Below are 18,047 nucleotides of genomic sequence, written 5' to 3' on the forward strand. Positions count from 1 at the left end.
GGAGGGGGGGGACAGGAAGAGAGAGTGTGTGAGAGGGGAGAGGGCACAAACAAAGGGTAGGATCAATATACAGGCCTCATGGAGAAGGACAAAAAAGGAAGATTTTTTGACGGGGCCTGGAGAAGCAGACGAGGCGCGCGCGATATGGAGAACGGGGCAAAATGGGGGGTGGAGGAGGAGGAGGAGGAGGAGGAGGCGGGAGTTAGCAGCACCTTGGGCGGGAAGGAGGGATGTGGGAGTGGGAGGAGGAAGGAGAAGGGGAGAGAGCCCACGCCTTGCTTCCTTCCAGCCCAGACCCAACGGAGCATGGAAGCTGCCCTCAGAGGCTACTACACTCAATACAGCACAGTACAGTAGCCAGGTACTGTACATCAACGCCCCCCGGGGGGGCCCGCTAACCAAAAACGCGGACAGGACAGCGAACGGCCGTTAGTGGCCAGCTTTTGCCCTGGAGCGAACACACACTCTCTGTATCCTTGTGGGCAGTTTTGGGGGATGGACGAGTTGCCCAGGTGGATAATTTTAGTGGGCGTCCAGCCCCCCAGGGCGACTGAGAACGTTTGCAACAGTCGAGCCCGGGCTGTGCGAGTTCCCCTCAGGGCTGTGTACCTTACCTACGCGTCCAGTTGCGGTATGGAAACTTGGTGAAGCCCGCACACAGGGCATCCTACGGCACGAGCAAAGCGACACAACACGCAACCTGCTTGTCCTGGCCACGCCGAGCATGAAACGGCGCCCGCCGCGTGGGAATTTTACCTGTCTTTTTTCCTCCCTCCTGCATGCAGTGTCAAGCTTTTTTATTTTTTTTTGTGCGGTAAACTCTCGCTAGGTAACCAAACCGAGCCGTTCCGTCGTCGCCAGGACGATTCGAGTTAGTTTGAGGTACTGTACCTCTGCGGTGCAGTCCCCGTGTTAGGGTACAGATGGATGCAGATATAAACCTGCAGTGCCGTTTCTGCTTTGGCTGGCAGTTGATTTGTCTGTTTGGTATATGCACTGTACTGTGCTGTGGTGCCGTCAGGGGGCGAGCGTGTACTTTCAGGTTTCATCGTGGAGCAACACGAGTTTGTTCTTCCTGGATACGAGCCGAGCCATTGGGTGTTCGTTTCGCAGCTTGGCTTGCTCTGACAGTCTTCCCCAGACTATTCATCTAATAATGTACCAACTTGCTTTGCTTGCCCAGCCATCTATACCCAAGACCCTGCTGGTAATCAAGTTGCAGGAGGTGACGACTTGACCTGGACAGTTTCGAGTCCCAATCCCCGTCTCGACTCCGTGTGTAAGCCTCTCTGCCCCACACGGTCCGTCCGTGACATGAGTCGGCACGCGCCGAAGACGTTGCAATTCTGTGTGCCAGCAGCTCAGCCTGGAATCAATTTTGTGCCTGTAGCTAGACTGAATCACTCGCAAGTTTATGCTTTAGAATCGCACCGGTCAATCTAGTCGTAAAAGTGACAGACGAGGGTTCCTTGTCCCGCCTTGCATGTACACTAGACGCCCGAGGTCATCTTGATCAAGCTGCCTATTGCCTGGCATATAAGACGGCAGTACGCACGTCTATCAAAAAGCCAAGGCTAAATCCTGCTGACATCGGCTGCTCGGGATTCGGTTAATCAACTGTCTGAATCCTCATTCATAGGTAGCCTGATCTTGAAAGCCCACGTTGCTGACCTTGACAGCCCAACTCAACACAACACAATACGCCTCACTTTCAACCCAGCAACAGCCTCCATTCTCTGTCTGGCTTTACTTCAGGTACTTCAGTTTTATTGATGACAGACACCCTTTCTCATTTCATCTCCTCTCATCTCCCCTCTTCCTCGTCGCTCCCATATCCTCTCTCACTTTCACACTCTGACTCCCGAGAAGCCGCCCCCATTGGCCAACTTGATGACACCTCTCCCCATCTCACGAACCCCTTGCTCGGCCACGCCCAATCACGGCCCCGCACAGCCTCGTCGGAGGATCTGCTAGCCTCCATGCTGAAACAAGCCCTACCATTTACCCCCTACCCGTACATATGCAAGCAAGTTGTCCTTACAGAGTGCGAGCGAGAGCCCAAGAGCTGGCAGGGCATGGTGGGTGTAAGTCAGGGGCTACACGCCGAAACGTACGCACACGCACTCACCACATCCCCTCCTCTCTTATTCGGCATCCATACAGCGTAACCTACGTACTGTACCGACATATCACGAGCTGACCCCGGCCACGCCTCGGCTTTGGTTCTTGGCCCTGTTTCATATTCCCATCCAGCGGCCCCCAAACAGAGCAGCCCATAAAGGTAACTCGTCGTCTTTGTCCCGGGCGGCCCGTGACCCCGCGTCCACTTCATGCCGAATCGCTGAGATGGCCATCGAGAGCCTCTCCTCGAGGATTCGATACATTGCCTATGCTTGGCTGTCTTGCCTGAGGCCGTGGCCCTTTCTTTGCCCTGTTACACGACGCGCCCTTGTCCTCTAAACTTGAGCATACAATTGGTTACCATGGATGTATGCCAACCCAGCCTCCGTATTCGAAGCGCTGCGTAACTACTAGTAGTAGAGAACCACTTATTTCCTGTCACGATGCTTCCCAAACCGATCGAGCTGAAACGGATCAACGACTTCAAGGCAGTTCAGTAGAATCCATGCAAACATCTCAGTTCTTTATTTCCTCTATATTGTCTTTCATTACTGGCTTCAGAATGATTCTCTTGCGCGTGACAGTTCCCGCTTGCACTCGAAATCTTGCTTTGCTTTCATGCGGCAGACCGTCTCCATCTGCCCAACCCCTTCAAAAGCTTCAAGGGCCCCCTATATGTGACCCGACTCCTAGTACTCTGGGTATTTGTCCTAGCTTTCATCGCATTTCATCATCATCGATAGTACGTGGTTCGGCACCTTGAGCAAGGCAGCTAGGTACTGTAGGTAGGTAGAGGGATGTCTACACTTGGGACATCCTCCTGCCCAGAAGGAGGTGCTAAAGAACTTTCGCCCGTAACGCCAAAAAAACAATCATCTGGGGGGAATATATGTGTCACCTTGCTTCCAAACCACATTCAAAATGCCGCGTCGCAAAAAGAGCCCGTTCTCTTCAATATCGTCAAACCCTCGCTTGCTGCTCGTCCCTTACTTGGCGTGCTTCTTGAACGCCAACAAGTCCGCTAGGCTGGCTAGGGGGCAGCCGTGTCGCAAAAAGTCGTGGGCCAGCAGCTCATCCGCCGAGGCGCGGCTCTTGACATCCACACACAGGCAGACAGACAAGAACGCCTTGAGCTCCTTGCTCAGCTTCTCGGGCTTCTTGAGCCGGGGAGTTCCGTTGGTAGCGATGAGATACAGCGCCTTGAGGGGCTCCTCGTTGAGGTAAGGCGGCTCCGACTCGATCATTTCAATCGCCATGATACCAAGAGACCAGATGTCCACCTTGGGACCATACTCCTTTTGTTTGACAACCTCTGGGGCCATCCAGTAAGGAGTTCCCACCATAGTGGCTCGCTTCGACTTCGTCTCTGTGAGCTTGGCGCAGAAGCCAAAATCAGCTAGGGGCGTGTGTTAGCAGTAGTTACATGAGATAGCACCCATCTTTGTTTGACAACTCACTAATCTTGACATTTCCGCGCGCGTCCAACAGAACGTTGTCACTCTTGATATCACGGTGGATAATGTTTTGCGAGTGCAGGTGCTGCAATCCGCGGCAGGTCTAAGGCATCTGTCAGAATCGTGGCTCAAGGCTAAGAATGTCAATGAACTTACCTCGTGGCAGATGGTCGAGATCTGCTCTTCAGAGATCGATGGGTTGTTGTCGATCACATCAGTCAAGGCACCACCCTCCATGTACTCCATGACAACCCAGAGCTCCGAGTTGTTGTTGCGCAGGAAGGCATCCAGGAAGTTGACAATGTTTCGGTGACGGCTGTCCTTCATGACCATGATCTCGTTCACAATAAGCTCCTTGCGTGGTTGATGAGCGAGATCCATTTGCTTAATGGCAACCTGGGCCCGGGGTCCCTGCGCGCGCAGCATGTCACGGGCAATACCCACGGCTGTTTCCTTAATCTTGGCCACATAGACCGAGCCGGAAGCACCCTGTCCGATCTTCTTTTGCTTAGAATAGGAAATGTTAGGGTCATCCTTGGAAACGGCTTCCTTGAGCTTGGCCATGACCTCACTCTCAGACATGGTCGACATGCGAACATCCTGCTTGCGTTCAGATGCCGAGGGCTTGGCCGTAAGCGCTGCCTCGGCGGCCTTGACGCCATCAGGTTGTTGCTGTTGCTGACTGGGCTTGGGCGCGACATTGAGAGGCTTAACAGGGGCAGGCAGTCGCGAGGGCTGCTGCTGCTGTTGCTGCCGGGGCTGCGATGCTTGGTTGCCATTGGCATAGCGGGGAGCATTTGCGTGGCCTGTAGCACCGTCGTTGCGAGGAACTCGCTGCGCTTGGGTGGGGTCGCGAAGAGCGCTGGAGCTGTTCTGCGAAGCCAAAGGCGGCCGCGAGGAACCAGTCGGGGCAGGAGGGGCAGGTCGCTGGGCTCTGAGGTTGCTTTGTTGAGTGGACGCCTTTGGTGCCGAAGGGGCGGCTCGTGATGGGTTGTAACGGTCGGGCTGGGGAGAAGGCGATCCGCCGTATCCGCCAATCTCCTGCTGGGCCAGAGGGACCTTCGTTTTGGGGAGAGAAGCATTGTACGCTTCCAGTTCGCGTCGGTTCTGCTCCTCGATCTCACGCTCGCGTTGTCTCTGAGCTTCCAACTGCTTCTTACGTTGCTCCTCCCTTAAGGCTTCCTGGGACACGTAGTTAGGGGCCATGGCCTGCATCTGCTGGCGCTGCTGCTGCTGCTCCGATGGCGAAGGGCGCTCGTCAGGTCGAGCAGGACGCTCAGGGCGCTCAGGACGTCGAGGAGGGGTCGAGGCAGACTGAGGAGGAGTGTAGCCGGGGCGTTGAGAGGCAGGAGGCGGCGCGGGGCGAGGAGGGGCGACTGAAGCACCGCTGCCATATCCAAGTTGCTTGTTCCCTTGGCTTTGCGCAGGAGGAGTAGGTGTCAGACTGGAATACTGGTTAGGGTTCTCCGCCCGCTTGGCCAGATCGGTATAGAAGTCAAGGACTTCAAAGACGGCCTGGGGGTTACGCTCGTAATCCTCCTTCGTGATGGCAGACGAATTGAGGAGCTTCGACCACTCAGGGGGAAGTCCGACAAACTCGCCAGTCTTGGGATCGAAGCCAACATGGACGGCATGGGAGAAATTGGTCGGGTTGCTAACGCCGCCCATTCCAGGGCAGGCGCCGTAGATGAAATCAATCCACTCGTAGAGGTCATCGTCGCTCTTCACCTTGATCTGAAGAGTCTTGGTCTGTCCATCGTCATCACCAGGGCTGTTGGACGAGCCGTCGGGCTTCCGCTTAATCTCAAAGATGGTGCCGGCCGCCTCAACTCGTCCGACATTGACAACGTCCCTTAGGAATAGCGTGTACGAGACCTTGCCACCTTCTGTCTTGTGGAAATCGAGCGACTCCTTACGGAGGATCAGATATTTTTGCTTCCAAGGCTGGATGAAGTTCTTGCTCTCCTTGACGGAGGCCCATCCCTCCTTCTTAATTGCAACCCCTCCTAGACCATCAGTGTTGTTGGACTGCTGGCGAGCGATCGGGAGCGAGATGGTGGAACCGGTATATGTGGAGGTTGCGGTGCTGCGAATGGGAGAAATAGCCATGTTGGCCATGCTTCCTGGGAGATTGGCATTGGGCGTTAGATTCAACCTCGGACGGTCGGTGGGAGGTCGAGGAGCTGGGCCCGGGTTCATGAACTGCCCTGATGTGTACATACTGTGGATGGTCAGTTATCGATCGTCAATGGGATTCCGTCTCTCGCTTCATCGCTTCTGCTGACACCCGCTCGGACACGGCTTGCTTCCCGGTTTGAACCCCTGAAGAAAGGCATGGCAGCCATTCACCCAAAAGTGGCAAGACCTGGCGACCACGGGTCTTTCGTGGCCTCCATGGTCCCCCAAGATTTGAAACTAGGAAGCGCGAGAATTGCGGAGGCATCAAGAGACGCGGCCCCTCACCCCGCCTCGGCACCGTGACACGCGCTGCCTCATCCAAGCCCGAGGGGTTACAGTGTTGCAGACGTACCTGTTTTGAGCCATCTTGGATTATCTGAGCTGCAAAATGCACAACAAATCTGGCAAGGAAAAGATGAAACCGAGGCTGGCTGTCGATAATCCGTGAGCACTCGAACGCCGAGCGCTATGTCTTGCTGGTTCTTCGGCTGCAGTGGCGGTGGGCGGTTCTAAGAGGTGGTCGACCGGCCCAGGAGTACTGAAACGGGCTCTGAGCGGTCGGGAGTACACCCAGTGGAAATGCGGCCGTGCCAAGATTAGTAAAACGATTCGCTCTCGGGCGCAACGAGGAAGGCTTCTCAGCAACGGAATATAGAGATCATGTAGTCGCGAGTCCGTTCGGAGCGGCGGTTAGAATCAGGCTCGCTCGTGGGTGACGAGCACGGGGGAGACTTGGGGTGGAGGTGAGAGGCGCTGGTCCCAATGGCGGACTGGAGACGGGAGGGCGGCAAGCTGCGCAGTTGTACCGTACCGGCGCACGCAAAAGCTTCTCAGTTGCCTGAGATGCAGTGAGACGTACAGTTTGCAGCGCGGGATCAGGACAAAGAAAACATCCAGAAGCCGCAAAGAAGACGAGCGGGGGAGGGAGGTTGAAGGGGGAAGAAGGGTTGGGTGATAAGGCAAGGTCGAGGGGGTGGGCTTGGATGATGAGCGACCACAAAGAGCCAAGAAGGAGAAGGAGACGGAGGAAACGAGGGGTGGGGAAGGAGGAAGGAGCCCCCAGGTGCCAGTGCTTGCTTGCCTCCATGCTTAGGTAGGTACCCTCTTACCCTTAGTCCCTCACTAGGTGTCAGGCAGGTGTCGACGGGCGGCCAGCTGGGCTGTTTCCATGTGCCATTAGGCCCGGTCAGTGGCTTCCCGGGTCGCTAACGCCTGTCTTTCAGGTAAGGCACCTAAGATTATAGTGGAGTTACCCCCCATCGGTGCGCTAGGATTGAATGCAAGGATATGGATGGAGGTAGACGATGGAGGGGCTCCCGTCTCCTTTGAGGACGGGGGACTTGACTCGACGCAGTAACAGCAGCAGCGATGGCAATAATCGCTTCTGCAATTCATTAAGCGGTAATGATATATGCAAGGCACGGAAGCAGACGCTCCATGAACGTTGCTACGTGCCTCTTTGATGACAAAATGATGCCCCGCTTCCCTGATGAGTGTGGAGTCATGGATGTCAGTCAAGCCTTCCGACCTGGGGGAGTTGAAGGCAGGTACGCAAAGGTCTGGGCTGCTGGTCGTCACTCAGCCTGGACCTCCTTAAAGACATCTATAGAACCTCGACCTTTCTTCCCATCTTCTTGGGCCAAGTTGAATTCGCATTTCAGATCATCAAACGCCAGCCCACCTTTGTCGCCCCCGAAACGCCTCTTGCTGTTACGATTCAAGCGTCTGCTAGGCCTAAAAGGCTTTCAGAGCCTCGTGTGCTAAGATCGTCTAGCGGTCCAGCCCGGCTGCGCTCTGAGGCGCCCAGCTAGTTACACCATGTCGTCCACCACCATTCCTCGACCCGTCTCGATCCCTGGGACTCTCCGTCTTTGCGAGGCATAGGAATCGATTACCCTTGGATTCCTGTCCAAGGATGCATCCTCTTCCACCAGACGTGGTGCTAATTCCGGGTCGTAGAAGCCGGCACAGAGTTCCATGGATACGCTGTGGGTTTTTCCATATAACATCAGCAACTATCGACACCTCTATGCTATGGATGTCGTGTACAATACGTCTCATAGCGCCGGCTCCCGACCGAGGATCGAGGCTGTTGCGCCGAGACTGCCACTGACTGCCACGAGACCCAAAGACAGAGTTCCAGCTACGCATGGCGAAACATCGTCACCGCAGCCCGCCCACGAGGAAACGGCATGACGCGACAGTGAGGACCGACTAGACCCATCCATACCAGACAACCCGGCGCCAAGGCCCGCTCTCAGTCCCCTTTGAAGTGTGCTAGGATCGGCGCCGAAGACGGTGACGGCCACGTTGCGATTGGCTCTCTCAACATGACAGCGAATCCCATTTACACCAAGGTACTCCGTAATAACTTGCTAATTAACAAGATTGGACTGTCTCGTGGCAGAGACCCCTTCCCGCGAGACCCTGCTCGGCTTGCCAGGTGGACGACGGGGATATCAACTCTTCCCAACCACCAAAGCCCACTATTGCAACCCAATCTCAACCTCAGGTATCTCACACGTTGCTGGGCCATGACCCGGCTCCTTTTGCCTGCCAATTCTGATAGAGAAGGGAGAGGTCTCAGCCAATGCCCACCAAGAAAGACGCCAAACCGATCAGAACCCGAGACAGAGGTGCACATCATCAGCGTCGTTGGCCGCTGGTCTCATGGCTTACTCTGACCCTCTCATGGTATGGATTTCCTCCCTCCCTGACTAGGCCCCGGCCAACCCCTGGCCCTCCCGCTCGCTGGTTGTTGTTTTTGCGTCTCCACTGCATGCATGCATGGGCCGCAGATCCCGGAATCCTTGACATTCATGAAGGCCTGGATCCCTGCCTACCGGATTTCAGGAGAATCTGGCCAAGTACTACGTCCCCGGTAGCATCAAGAGCCGACGACGGAGCATGTGTCAGACACAGATTGCAGTCATACTATGTACCATGAGCGGCAGATAACACTTCATACGTTCGGAGAAACAATCATGACGCCGAGTAAACAAGACAGTCTCTTTTGACTCTACCAGACAGGCCTTTTTATCTAGTGTCTAGGTACATTACACCTGACAGATCCCAACTCCTGGTTTGGCCACCGTCTTTCGGTCAAGACAGCCACACCGGTATGATATCTATATTTTACATTTCTCTCTATGCCAGCTCTATGCCAGCTCTACTTTATCGAGCAGCAACCTCCACCTCCTGACCCTCAAACTTGGGGAGCTCAGACTCAATCTGAAACCAGCTCTTTTCGCCCTCAACGAGCGACCTGATGGCGTCGATAATCTTCTCCTGGTCAGCTCTGACCTGGCTGGTGCTGTCACGATCTCGGAGAGTGACGGTGCCGTCCTGCACGGTTTGGAAGTCGATTGTGATGCCCAGAGGAGTGCCGAGCTCGTCGTTTCGGCTGTAGCGCTTGCCAATACTGGCAGACGAGTCGTCGACACGGCTCGAGATACCAGCGGTGCGCAGGCGCTGAGAAAGCTGCTTGAGGAGCGGCTTGAACTGAGGGTTGGAGGAGAGAGGAACCAGCAGCACCTTGGTAGGGGCCACGGTGGGAGGGAAGGACAGGACCTTGTAGCTGTTAGCGACTTTACGAATCATCAATTATGTGAGGGATGCTTACACCACGGGCTTCATCACCGCCTTCGCTGGCGCGGGTCCAGAAGCTGTGCTCCATCAGGGAGTAAAGGATACGGCCAATACCGAATGAGGGCTCAATGACGTTGGGGACGAACTCGCGGGTGTTCTCGACCCTCTTGCGGAACTCGATGGCGATCGACTCCTTGCCAATCTGGACCTTGCCGTCGCCGACACCGGCAACCTCGATAGAGATGCTGCCAGTCTCGCTGAGTTCCTTGGCAAGCTGCTCGCGCTGCTCCTGGGAGGTGGCATCAAGAGCCGCCTCGACAGTCTTGGCATCCTTCTTGAAGAGAGGGCCAAACTTCTTCTTCTCAATGTCGATCTGCCACTCCTCGATGACGAGGGGCTCCTCGCGTCGCTCGCGCACCACCAAGGGGGCACCAGTCTTCTTGGCGTGGACGCTCAAGTCGTAAGCACTTCGGTCGGCGCAGCCAACACACTCAATCCAGCCAGAGGTGGTGAAAAGCTCACAGTCCCAGCAATCGCAGGCGTAGTGGGCCATCTCGTTGGCCATGTGCTGACGGAAACGCATCTTGCTCAGATCGACACCAATCTTCTGCATGAAAAGGTGAATGCGGGCAAGGAAGTAGCCCAGAGTCTCGTTGTCAACCAGACCCTCCTTGACAGCCTGGCCAACCTTGACGGTCTTGGTCTCGGTCTTACCAGACAGCTGAGTGTCGCGGTCGAGGAGGACAAGTTCAATGTCCTCGACCTCGTGGAAACGGCTATGCTTCTTACCACCCTCGGGATCGACAAAGTGCTCGATCTCAGCCATGAGGAACTCACGGACTCGCAGGAGACCGGCACGAGGAGAGATCTCGTTTCGGTAAGACTTGCCGATAGAGGCGGACGCGAAAGGCATCTGGGACTGGTTGAACTCGAGGAGCTTGGCAAAGTTGAGGAACTGGCCCTGGGCGGTCTCGGGGCGAAGATAGCCGGGGTAGTTGCTGCTGGGACCAATGGTGGTCTGGAACATGAGGTTGAAGGAGACGGGCTCCGAGGGCTGGAGACCGGTAGCGGGGTTCCTGAGGTCGTACTTTTTGATGAGCTCACCGAGCTCAGGGCCACCGTAGTTGTCGATTCTGGCCAGGACCTCCTGATACTCCTGGACGACGGCATCGTCGAGCTTGACAGCCTCCGTCTTGGCCTTCTTCTTCTTCTTCTTGGGGTCCTCCTCCTTGTCCTCCACCTTCTGGCCACGGGCCTCCTTGTCGCCGTTCAGTCGAGCCTCGAGAATAGCCTCGACGAAGTGGTCGGCTCGGAGAATCTCGCCGTTCTTGGGGTCCTTGCACATCCAGTCGGCGAACTTGTCGACGTGACCACTGGTCTTGAGGACCTCGTGAGGAGTCAAGACAGTGCAGTCAACCTCGAGCATGTCCTCCTCGAGAATGAAGTGCTTGCGCCAGACGTCGATGACGTTGGCCTGGAGGGAGCAGCCAGGAGGGCCATAGTCGTACAGACCACCAACGCCGCCGTAGATTTCGAAGGAGGGGGTATAGAACATGCGACGTCGGAGAATGGACTCGAGGACAGCCTTGTCAAGGGGCTGGCCCTTGAGGGTAGTAGCGGTGGAGGTCATGGTGACTGGTTTGCGCTTCTGCGACTTTTGGATCTGAAAAGCGTTGAGGGGTCGTGAGGTCGCAAAGGTGCGGCGGGCAGCGACGGTGCGGGGTGGTGGCGGTGGTGGTCTTGCGCAGGCCGTGAAACGGAACCTGGGACCAAAGCGTGAGTAACTGAGCTGCCTCGTCAAGGGCGGCGCTGCAGAAAAAGATGCTGTCGAGGGTGAGGTTGGAGAGAGCGAGAAGAGACGAATTGGCTTCATCCACTCGAAGTTTACAAAGTCGTAAGAGGATAGAGGAGGGAGGCGTGAGTCACAAGCTCAAGCCGCACTGGTTCCCCTGGGGTCCTCTTTTTGTCAGGTAGGTATGTACGACGGGTAGGCAAGTCAGTCACTGACTCTTGGGCCGGACTGTTTGGGGAGGGATGGACAGCGGTGGACGTCGGTGGATGGTGGGGGAAGCAAGCAGGCGTTGTGAGTTTCTCTGGGGGCTGCCGAGCGCTGATTCGGTGATTTCGGTGGTTTGAAGCCCTACGGTGTAGATTTTGCCGTTCTCTTGCAGCTGTACAAGTGAGGCCTAGACGTGACTGACTTTTTTTGCGCCTTCCCGATTCATTGACTTCCGACCGGAGCCACTTGCCGTTTGCAAAGCTTGTTCCTGATGGCCTTGACATTAGTCATTGTCAGCAATATATTGCCAAGCAACGCAAATTTCTCGGAAGCAGGCTACCCAATGACAAGAGGAGAGAAGATCACTGTGATAGACCACATCCATATGACACTGGCTGATGAGGCAAAAATGACACGCAAAAAAGAAACCCAATGCGAGACTCGAACTCGCAACCTTTCGATCACCTTAGACAACCGTCCTTGTGGAGGAGCCAAGATAGACTGGGAATTGTTAGTTTGGATGAGCATTTGTGAAGTGGCTGGAGAAAACATACAGTCGAATGCGCTAACCATTGCGCCAATTGGGCTGAGGCGTTGGTCGTTGGTGGGCGGCTGTTTAACTTTGAGTCCTATACCCCAATCACTATGGCCAGCTAGCAGCCAAAACACGAGACCATCTGCTTACCCTGCTCTAAGGGTAACCAAGAAGGCATTGTAAAAGAAATAAGAGAGACATCTGAAATGAAATTTCTATTAAGATACTCTTTGCATATTTTAGTATAACATTATATAGATTAATATCTAATGCTTAGGACGAGGTAGATCTTATTTTTAACCCGCATGCCACGCCAAGTGCTCAGCTGGGCAGTCGACAATTGGCCCAAGCTCCCCCACAATCCGTTGCTTTGACAACGCTCTGTTTGTTAGACTAGGCCTGCAGGTGACGGCCTGGGTTCATAAAAAGACAGTCCATGTCCGGTGATCGAGGTTTACACTTAAATCGCGTCGGTCCATCTTTTGCTCTTCCCTCCCACTCCGTTACTAACCCCCAGACAGCTCAGCTTCCCTTATTCGCCATGGCTGCCCGTACTCTTGAGGCGACATTTGAGCGCATGACGGTGAATGATGAGAATGACTCCGTCGGTGAAAGCTCCAAGTCGTACTCCAAGTCCAAGGTATGTCCGGATTCTGTTGTGCTGATGTTTAGTGACTAACATTGCATTGGCAGGCCGTGGTCTCGACGACTTCATCCTCCCATGGCAGTAGTCGACCCAACCTCTTCAAGGTTGCTCTCCAGTCTCACAGCGGCAATGCCAACGCTGCCGTAGTGCTACCCTCCCAGGCCGCCCAACGAAAGGCCAACGCTCCCTCATCACCTCCCCGAAAAGCCCTTCCTTCCTCGTCACGGACATCAGAAGAGGCCGAAGAAGAACGAGACTCGCTTGCCTCCCTCCCTGAGCAAGCCTCCATCCCCAAACAACTCCACCTGGGCATGTTTGAGATCGGCCGCCCCCTCGGCAAGGGCAAGTTTGGACGAGTGTATCTAGCAAGGGAGAGGGCCTCGGGTTTCATAGTCGCCCTCAAGGTCCTTCACAAGAATGAGCTGGTGCAGCATAGAGTCGAGAAGCAAGTCCGACGAGAGATCGAGATCCAGAGCAACCTGCGACACCCAAACATCCTCCAGATGTACAACCATTTCCATGACAGCAAACGAGTCATTCTCATCCTCGAGTTTGCTGGCAAGGGCGAGCTGTACAAGCACCTTCGACGAGAGAACCGATTCCCCGAGTGGAAGGCGGCTCAGTACATTGCTCAGGTCGCTTCGGCTCTGCGCTATCTCCACCGCAAGCATGTCATCCACCGGGACATCAAGCCCGAGAATATCCTGCTCGGCATACATGGAGAAATCAAGATGTCGGACTTTGGCTGGAGTGTCCATGCTCCCAACAACCGGAGGAAGACCATGTGTGGAACTCTCGACTACCTCCCCCCAGAGATGATCAAACCCGGCACAACCGACAACTACTACAACGAGAAGGTTGACCTGTGGAGCTTGGGTGTTTTGGCGTATGAGTTTCTCGTCGGCGAGGCGCCTTTCGAGGATTCGCCCATAATGACCCAGCGGAGGATCGCAAGGGCCGACATGGCGGTTCCTAAATGGGTGAGCCCAGAGGCTACGGACCTCATCAAGAAGGTAAGCACACTCACCTACTCTTACGGATAATATGCTGACTTGAGGCAAGTTGCTTGTGTTGGATCCCGAGAAGCGAATCCCTCTGGACGATATCCAGACGCACCCCTGGATCATCAAGCACTGTGTCAAGGGGGAGCGGGCCTCCAACCGCGAAAAGGCACAGTAATATGACCAGACTTAGGTATGGGTACCCTAAGGAACAAAGGCGTTATGGAGAAGCTTAGGATGACTCTCTGGGCTGTGATCATAATGATGTGATGAACGTCTTCACACGTAAAGATGGGACCTTGCCTCTATGCTCATTGTTAGGCCGAGGCCGGCGTCTATTGGATCGCTATCTTTTCCGATACCTAGAGAGCATATGGGTTGTTTGGGGGCGTGGGTCGGGACCTGGGTTGGGTTACATGGAAGGGGCGTTTTGGCGATTTAATTTTTGATCTATGTTGAGGACGGAACCTGGCCGTTTGCGTTTGTTAGAATACTGTTGTAAGCGTTTTTACATAGCATCATTAGTGATTGCTCAACGAATCGAGAAGATATGTTCAAGTGTTATATGCCTTTACCTAGGTCCTGATCATGAACGGGGCTCAGACTGTTCCCCATTGCAAGAAGGGACAAGCCGGCACATAAAATTAGCTTGGCCAGCGTCTCGTACCAAAACCCCGTTGCGGGAACAGTCTGTTACACACTCTCATGGCGGGATCAGTTTGAGCCAGAATTCCAGGTATGATCTTCCAGTTGATGCTTTTATTGCCTGCTAGAACTGGTGCTAGATTGAGCTAAGCGCGTCTGACAGGCATTTAACCCGAAATCAAAATCGGGCTCAGTCTGATCCCAGTTTATGATCTGGGCCTGAGCAAGAGTCTATTGCTGGCCACCTTGCCCTAGTGATTAGGATGACTAAATCATCCGGCAAGTATAATCTAATATATTAGGATACTATGATTAAAGTATGCATACTCCTAAGGTAAGACTTATCAATAAGTTAGTAATAGGAAATTAAAGTATCCTTAAGAAAAGGGCACTCAGAGCAGCCTAAGCGCGTAGAAGTGGCAAGCAAGTCAGCTCTAGTTACCTGGTTGTCTATGAGAAGATCAAGAGAGCAAGGTCACTAAGTAACTTGTAAAGCAGACAAGGGCACAAAGCCAGTTTCATTAGAGACGCGCATCAGGGCAGCCTGGAGAGTCCCCAACTCATGGCCCAAGTATTGGGAAGAGATATGACTGAGACGCCGAGGCAAATTGGCATGCCCATGAGCTTGAGATACCTAATTAGGAGTGCTGCGAGATTCATTATGTCGCTATGATTTTTACACGTGCATGTAACATGGATATGAGCTTGGCGGGTCATGGTACGAATAGTAAGACTCCTTGTCTAATGGGGTATCGCTGATAATATTGGTGTAAAAGTAGAGATATTGTACAAGTCCTTTTATCGTCGCAGTCGTTAATCAATCACCGGTACACTTCATCAAATGGCCGTGTGTCAGAGAAACAAGAGTCCCAGACTTGGTTGACCACCTTTGTTGCTTGGACGTCGTCTTTGCAACGGGGCCTGGCCATGACAGACTGGATGGCTCTTGTGCGCACACAGTTCTGGAACTGCTGTGTCAACTTCCAGTTGCCTCGAGTAAAGGCCTCTCGCGTCCATCTGCATTCGCCGCTGAGCATGGATGCTCGGATCTAGTGTATCAGTTAGCATTGTGATAAAGCATCAACTCAATCTCACCCACCTCTGTGCAGGCAGCATGCTTCAAGTCCTTGTCGCCAGTCCAGTCCACCTTCCACCGCAGATGATCCCAAGCGTGGACCATCTCGTGCGCGAGCGTGTCCTCCAAGTGTTTTCGGTCTCGCACTTCGTTCGCGCAGAGCAAGATGCCATGGTTGGGGCTAAAGCCACCAGATTGACGATGGACCTGACCATCCTCCTCAAGATGGGCGGGGCATCGACGGCAGACAACGTTGGAAGGGTCTAGTCGTCCATTGAGGGCCTGGATCTTCTCGGACATGAAGCGGACGACGGGGGAGTAGGTGAAGAGCCAGTCCCGGTAGTCCTCGCAACGCTTGCAGTCACGCTCCTCGTGGACACGGTATCGCCACTCGCGGTAGTGGAATTGGCCCTCGGGGGTCATCTGACCGGAGAGGATCTTGAAGTAGTTCATCCACCATGCCGTCTCTGGATCAAAGCCGGTCCGCGCAGGGTTGTTGAAGACTTCCTTGGGAGCTGCTGTGGAGGAGCTCGGCGCAGCTGCCGGGGTGCTTGAAGATGAAGCCGGAGGTTCGGATGACATGATGGGGATGGATTGGACACGGATCAATTAGATTGATCAGCTGGATTGAACACGGACAGCCTTGTTTGGGGTCGGCAAGGCTGATGAATTATGGTCGTGATGTCTCGAATTGATCTCTCTTTACCTTCCAGCAACGCCCTAGCATGGTGGAAATTCTGCCGCCGGAAAACCGTCGGTGGCACGCCGAGGGCGGTGAGCCTACACATGACCCCTGATTGGCTCAATTCTCCGAACCCCCTCGACCCATTTTTCCGACATCGGGTCTGGGGATTCATGGGCTTGTCGAGCACAGTCCAATCAACTCGACCATCCACCAACGTTTGCCCAGGATTCTCCCAAGTTGCGCCCAACTCATGACAGAGAGACACCTGCGGTTCCACATCCAAAGCGACAAGGGCGTGCCAAAATGACGAGTGAAATCACTGCTCAATGTAAGCCTTTTCTTCTCTTCTATTTGCTTCATTCATCTTCTTCCTGTCTATCTCGCGGGTAGTGTCCGGCTGAGGCTTCTATACAATACTTGTGGTATATATAGACGCCAGGGCATTCCCATGTGAAAACACCAAGCACCGCACCAATCCCTGAAATCCACAAGGCCAAGACGAAAGAGGCATTAACTGATCTCTTCTCCTTTTATTCGCAGCCATGAGAGGAAATGGAAAGTCCCTCACAATCGTCATCAAGCTTGGTACGTCGAGAAGGAAGCTTTGAGTCATCCCCCACTAACACAGGTTTTCTAGGAACGAGCTCAATTGTCGACGAAAAGACTCATGAACCGCTTCTCCCAATCTTGACTCTAATTGTCGACACGGCCGTGAAGCTTCGCAAAGATGGCCACCGGGTCGTCATTGTTTCCTCGGGCGCCATCGGTGTTGGTCTCCGACGCATGGATGTCGAGAAGCGCCCCAAGCATCTCGCACAGCTGCAGGTGGGATCACAGTTGCATGACTTTTGAGTGTGAAAATCGAAGTGCTAACCCGGTGAAGGCTCTCGCTGCCATTGGCCAGTGTCGTTTGATGAGTCTCTGGGATAGCTTGTTCACCCACCTGAGACAGCCAATTGCCCAGATCCTGCTCACAAGGAACGATATTGCAGACGTAGGCTCACTCTTGCTTGATGTTCAATCAACAAACTAACGAATTCTATTCTAGCGAACAAGATATTTTAATGCTCAAAACACCTTCAACGCCCTTCTTGAACAAGGAGTGATCCCAATTGTCAACGAAAATGACACCTTGGCCGTCTCAGAAATCAAGTTTGGTGACAATGATACCCTCTCTGCCATCACCGCTGCCATGATTCACGCCGACATGTTATTCTTGATGACGGATGTCGACTGTCTCTATGACAAGAACCCGCGAACAAACCCAGACGCCAAGCCGATAGAGGTGGTCGAAGACATCTCAGCTCTTCAGGCTGATGGTACGTATTCATTCTCGTCAATTCGTTGCATATAAAGCTAACCAAGATTAATCAGTCTCGAGTGCCGGCTCAGCCCTTGGCACAGGTGGAATGAGCACCAAAATCATTGCCGCAAGATTGGGAACCTCGGCTGGTGTCACAACCATCATCACCCGATCCTCGAACCCAGGAAATGTGCTAAACATTGTCCGATATCTTCAATCACAGCAAAAAGGACACTCGTCTCCAAGCGCCGATGAAGGGACCAGTCACTTGACACGATCAGCTTCGGCCCTCTCCCTCTCATCTTCAGCGGATCTCACCAGCCCTCCCCTGCATACTCGATTCGTACCAGCGGATGATCCCATCCGAGATCGCCATTTCTGGCTACTCCACACTCCATATCCCCACGGAACCCTCTACATTGACTCGGGAGCCTACAAGGCACTCCTCGGCAAGGCTGGCCTGCTTCCTGTTGGTGTTGTTGACGTGGAGGGCAACTTTGCGCAACAGGAGGTGGTGCGGCTCGTGGTGGTCAAGCGTCGGACAACCCCTGGCCCTGATGGCAAGCTCTGGGATGGCATCCCAGAAGAGGTCGGAAGAGCCCTGGTGAACTATGCCGCCGCCGAGATCGGACGCATCAAGGGGCACCAGAGCGTTGAGATTCAAAAGATCCTGGGTTACGCTGACAGCGAGTATGTTGCCCACCGGCAACATGTTGGCTTCTTTAGAAGAGACAGCAGACCCGTGAGCCCATCTCGAGAAATCAACCGGGCTGTGATGGAGTAGGAACCATGTTGGAATGTCAAAAAACGGTGCAAG

At 54.1% G+C, this 18,047-nt stretch overlaps 5 protein-coding genes across 5 annotated transcripts; 2 read left to right on the plus strand and 3 right to left on the minus strand.

Annotated features, from left to right (window-relative positions):
- Window positions 1-3,107: 3,107 nt before the first annotated feature.
- Window positions 3,108-6,119, minus strand: MRS44_003107 (uncharacterized protein; the record flags this gene model as incomplete). Its single annotated transcript, XM_046270583.2, has 4 exons — window positions 3,108-3,517; window positions 3,579-3,678; window positions 3,732-5,796; window positions 6,106-6,119. The coding sequence occupies 4 exons, from the start codon at window positions 6,117-6,119 to the stop codon at window positions 3,108-3,110; spliced, it is 2,589 nt and encodes an 862-aa protein (XP_046137217.2).
- Window positions 6,120-8,927: 2,808 nt separating this feature from the next.
- Window positions 8,928-11,214, minus strand: MRS44_003108 (uncharacterized protein; the record flags this gene model as incomplete). The annotated part of the gene is made up of 2 exons (XM_046279904.2): window positions 8,928-9,323; window positions 9,376-11,214. 2 exons carry the CDS (start codon window positions 11,212-11,214, stop codon window positions 8,928-8,930), a joined length of 2,235 nt encoding a protein of 744 aa, XP_046137218.2.
- Window positions 11,215-12,416: 1,202 nt separating this feature from the next.
- On the plus strand, window positions 12,417-13,700 carry MRS44_003109 (uncharacterized protein; the record flags this gene model as incomplete). Its single annotated transcript, XM_065623095.1, has 3 exons — window positions 12,417-12,515; window positions 12,569-13,534; window positions 13,584-13,700. The coding sequence occupies 3 exons, from the start codon at window positions 12,417-12,419 to the stop codon at window positions 13,698-13,700; spliced, it is 1,182 nt and encodes a 393-aa protein (XP_065479167.1).
- Window positions 13,701-14,988: 1,288 nt separating this feature from the next.
- MRS44_003110 (uncharacterized protein) lies at window positions 14,989-15,824 on the minus strand (the record flags this gene model as incomplete). The annotated part of the gene is made up of 2 exons (XM_046275294.2): window positions 14,989-15,216; window positions 15,267-15,824. The coding sequence occupies 2 exons, from the start codon at window positions 15,822-15,824 to the stop codon at window positions 14,989-14,991; spliced, it is 786 nt and encodes a 261-aa protein (XP_046137220.1).
- Window positions 15,825-16,469: 645 nt separating this feature from the next.
- Window positions 16,470-18,014, plus strand: MRS44_003111 (uncharacterized protein; the record flags this gene model as incomplete). The annotated part of the gene is made up of 5 exons (XM_046268326.2): window positions 16,470-16,512; window positions 16,565-16,752; window positions 16,811-16,921; window positions 16,976-17,246; window positions 17,302-18,014. 5 exons carry the CDS (start codon window positions 16,470-16,472, stop codon window positions 18,012-18,014), a joined length of 1,326 nt encoding a protein of 441 aa, XP_046137221.1.
- Window positions 18,015-18,047: the final 33 nt, after the last annotated feature.

This window comes from Fusarium solani (assembly GCF_023522795.1).
Source record: "Fusarium solani strain SB1 chromosome Unknown bctg00000001, whole genome shotgun sequence".
In the NCBI taxonomy this organism is placed as follows: Eukaryota; Fungi; Ascomycota; class Sordariomycetes; order Hypocreales; family Nectriaceae; genus Fusarium; species Fusarium solani.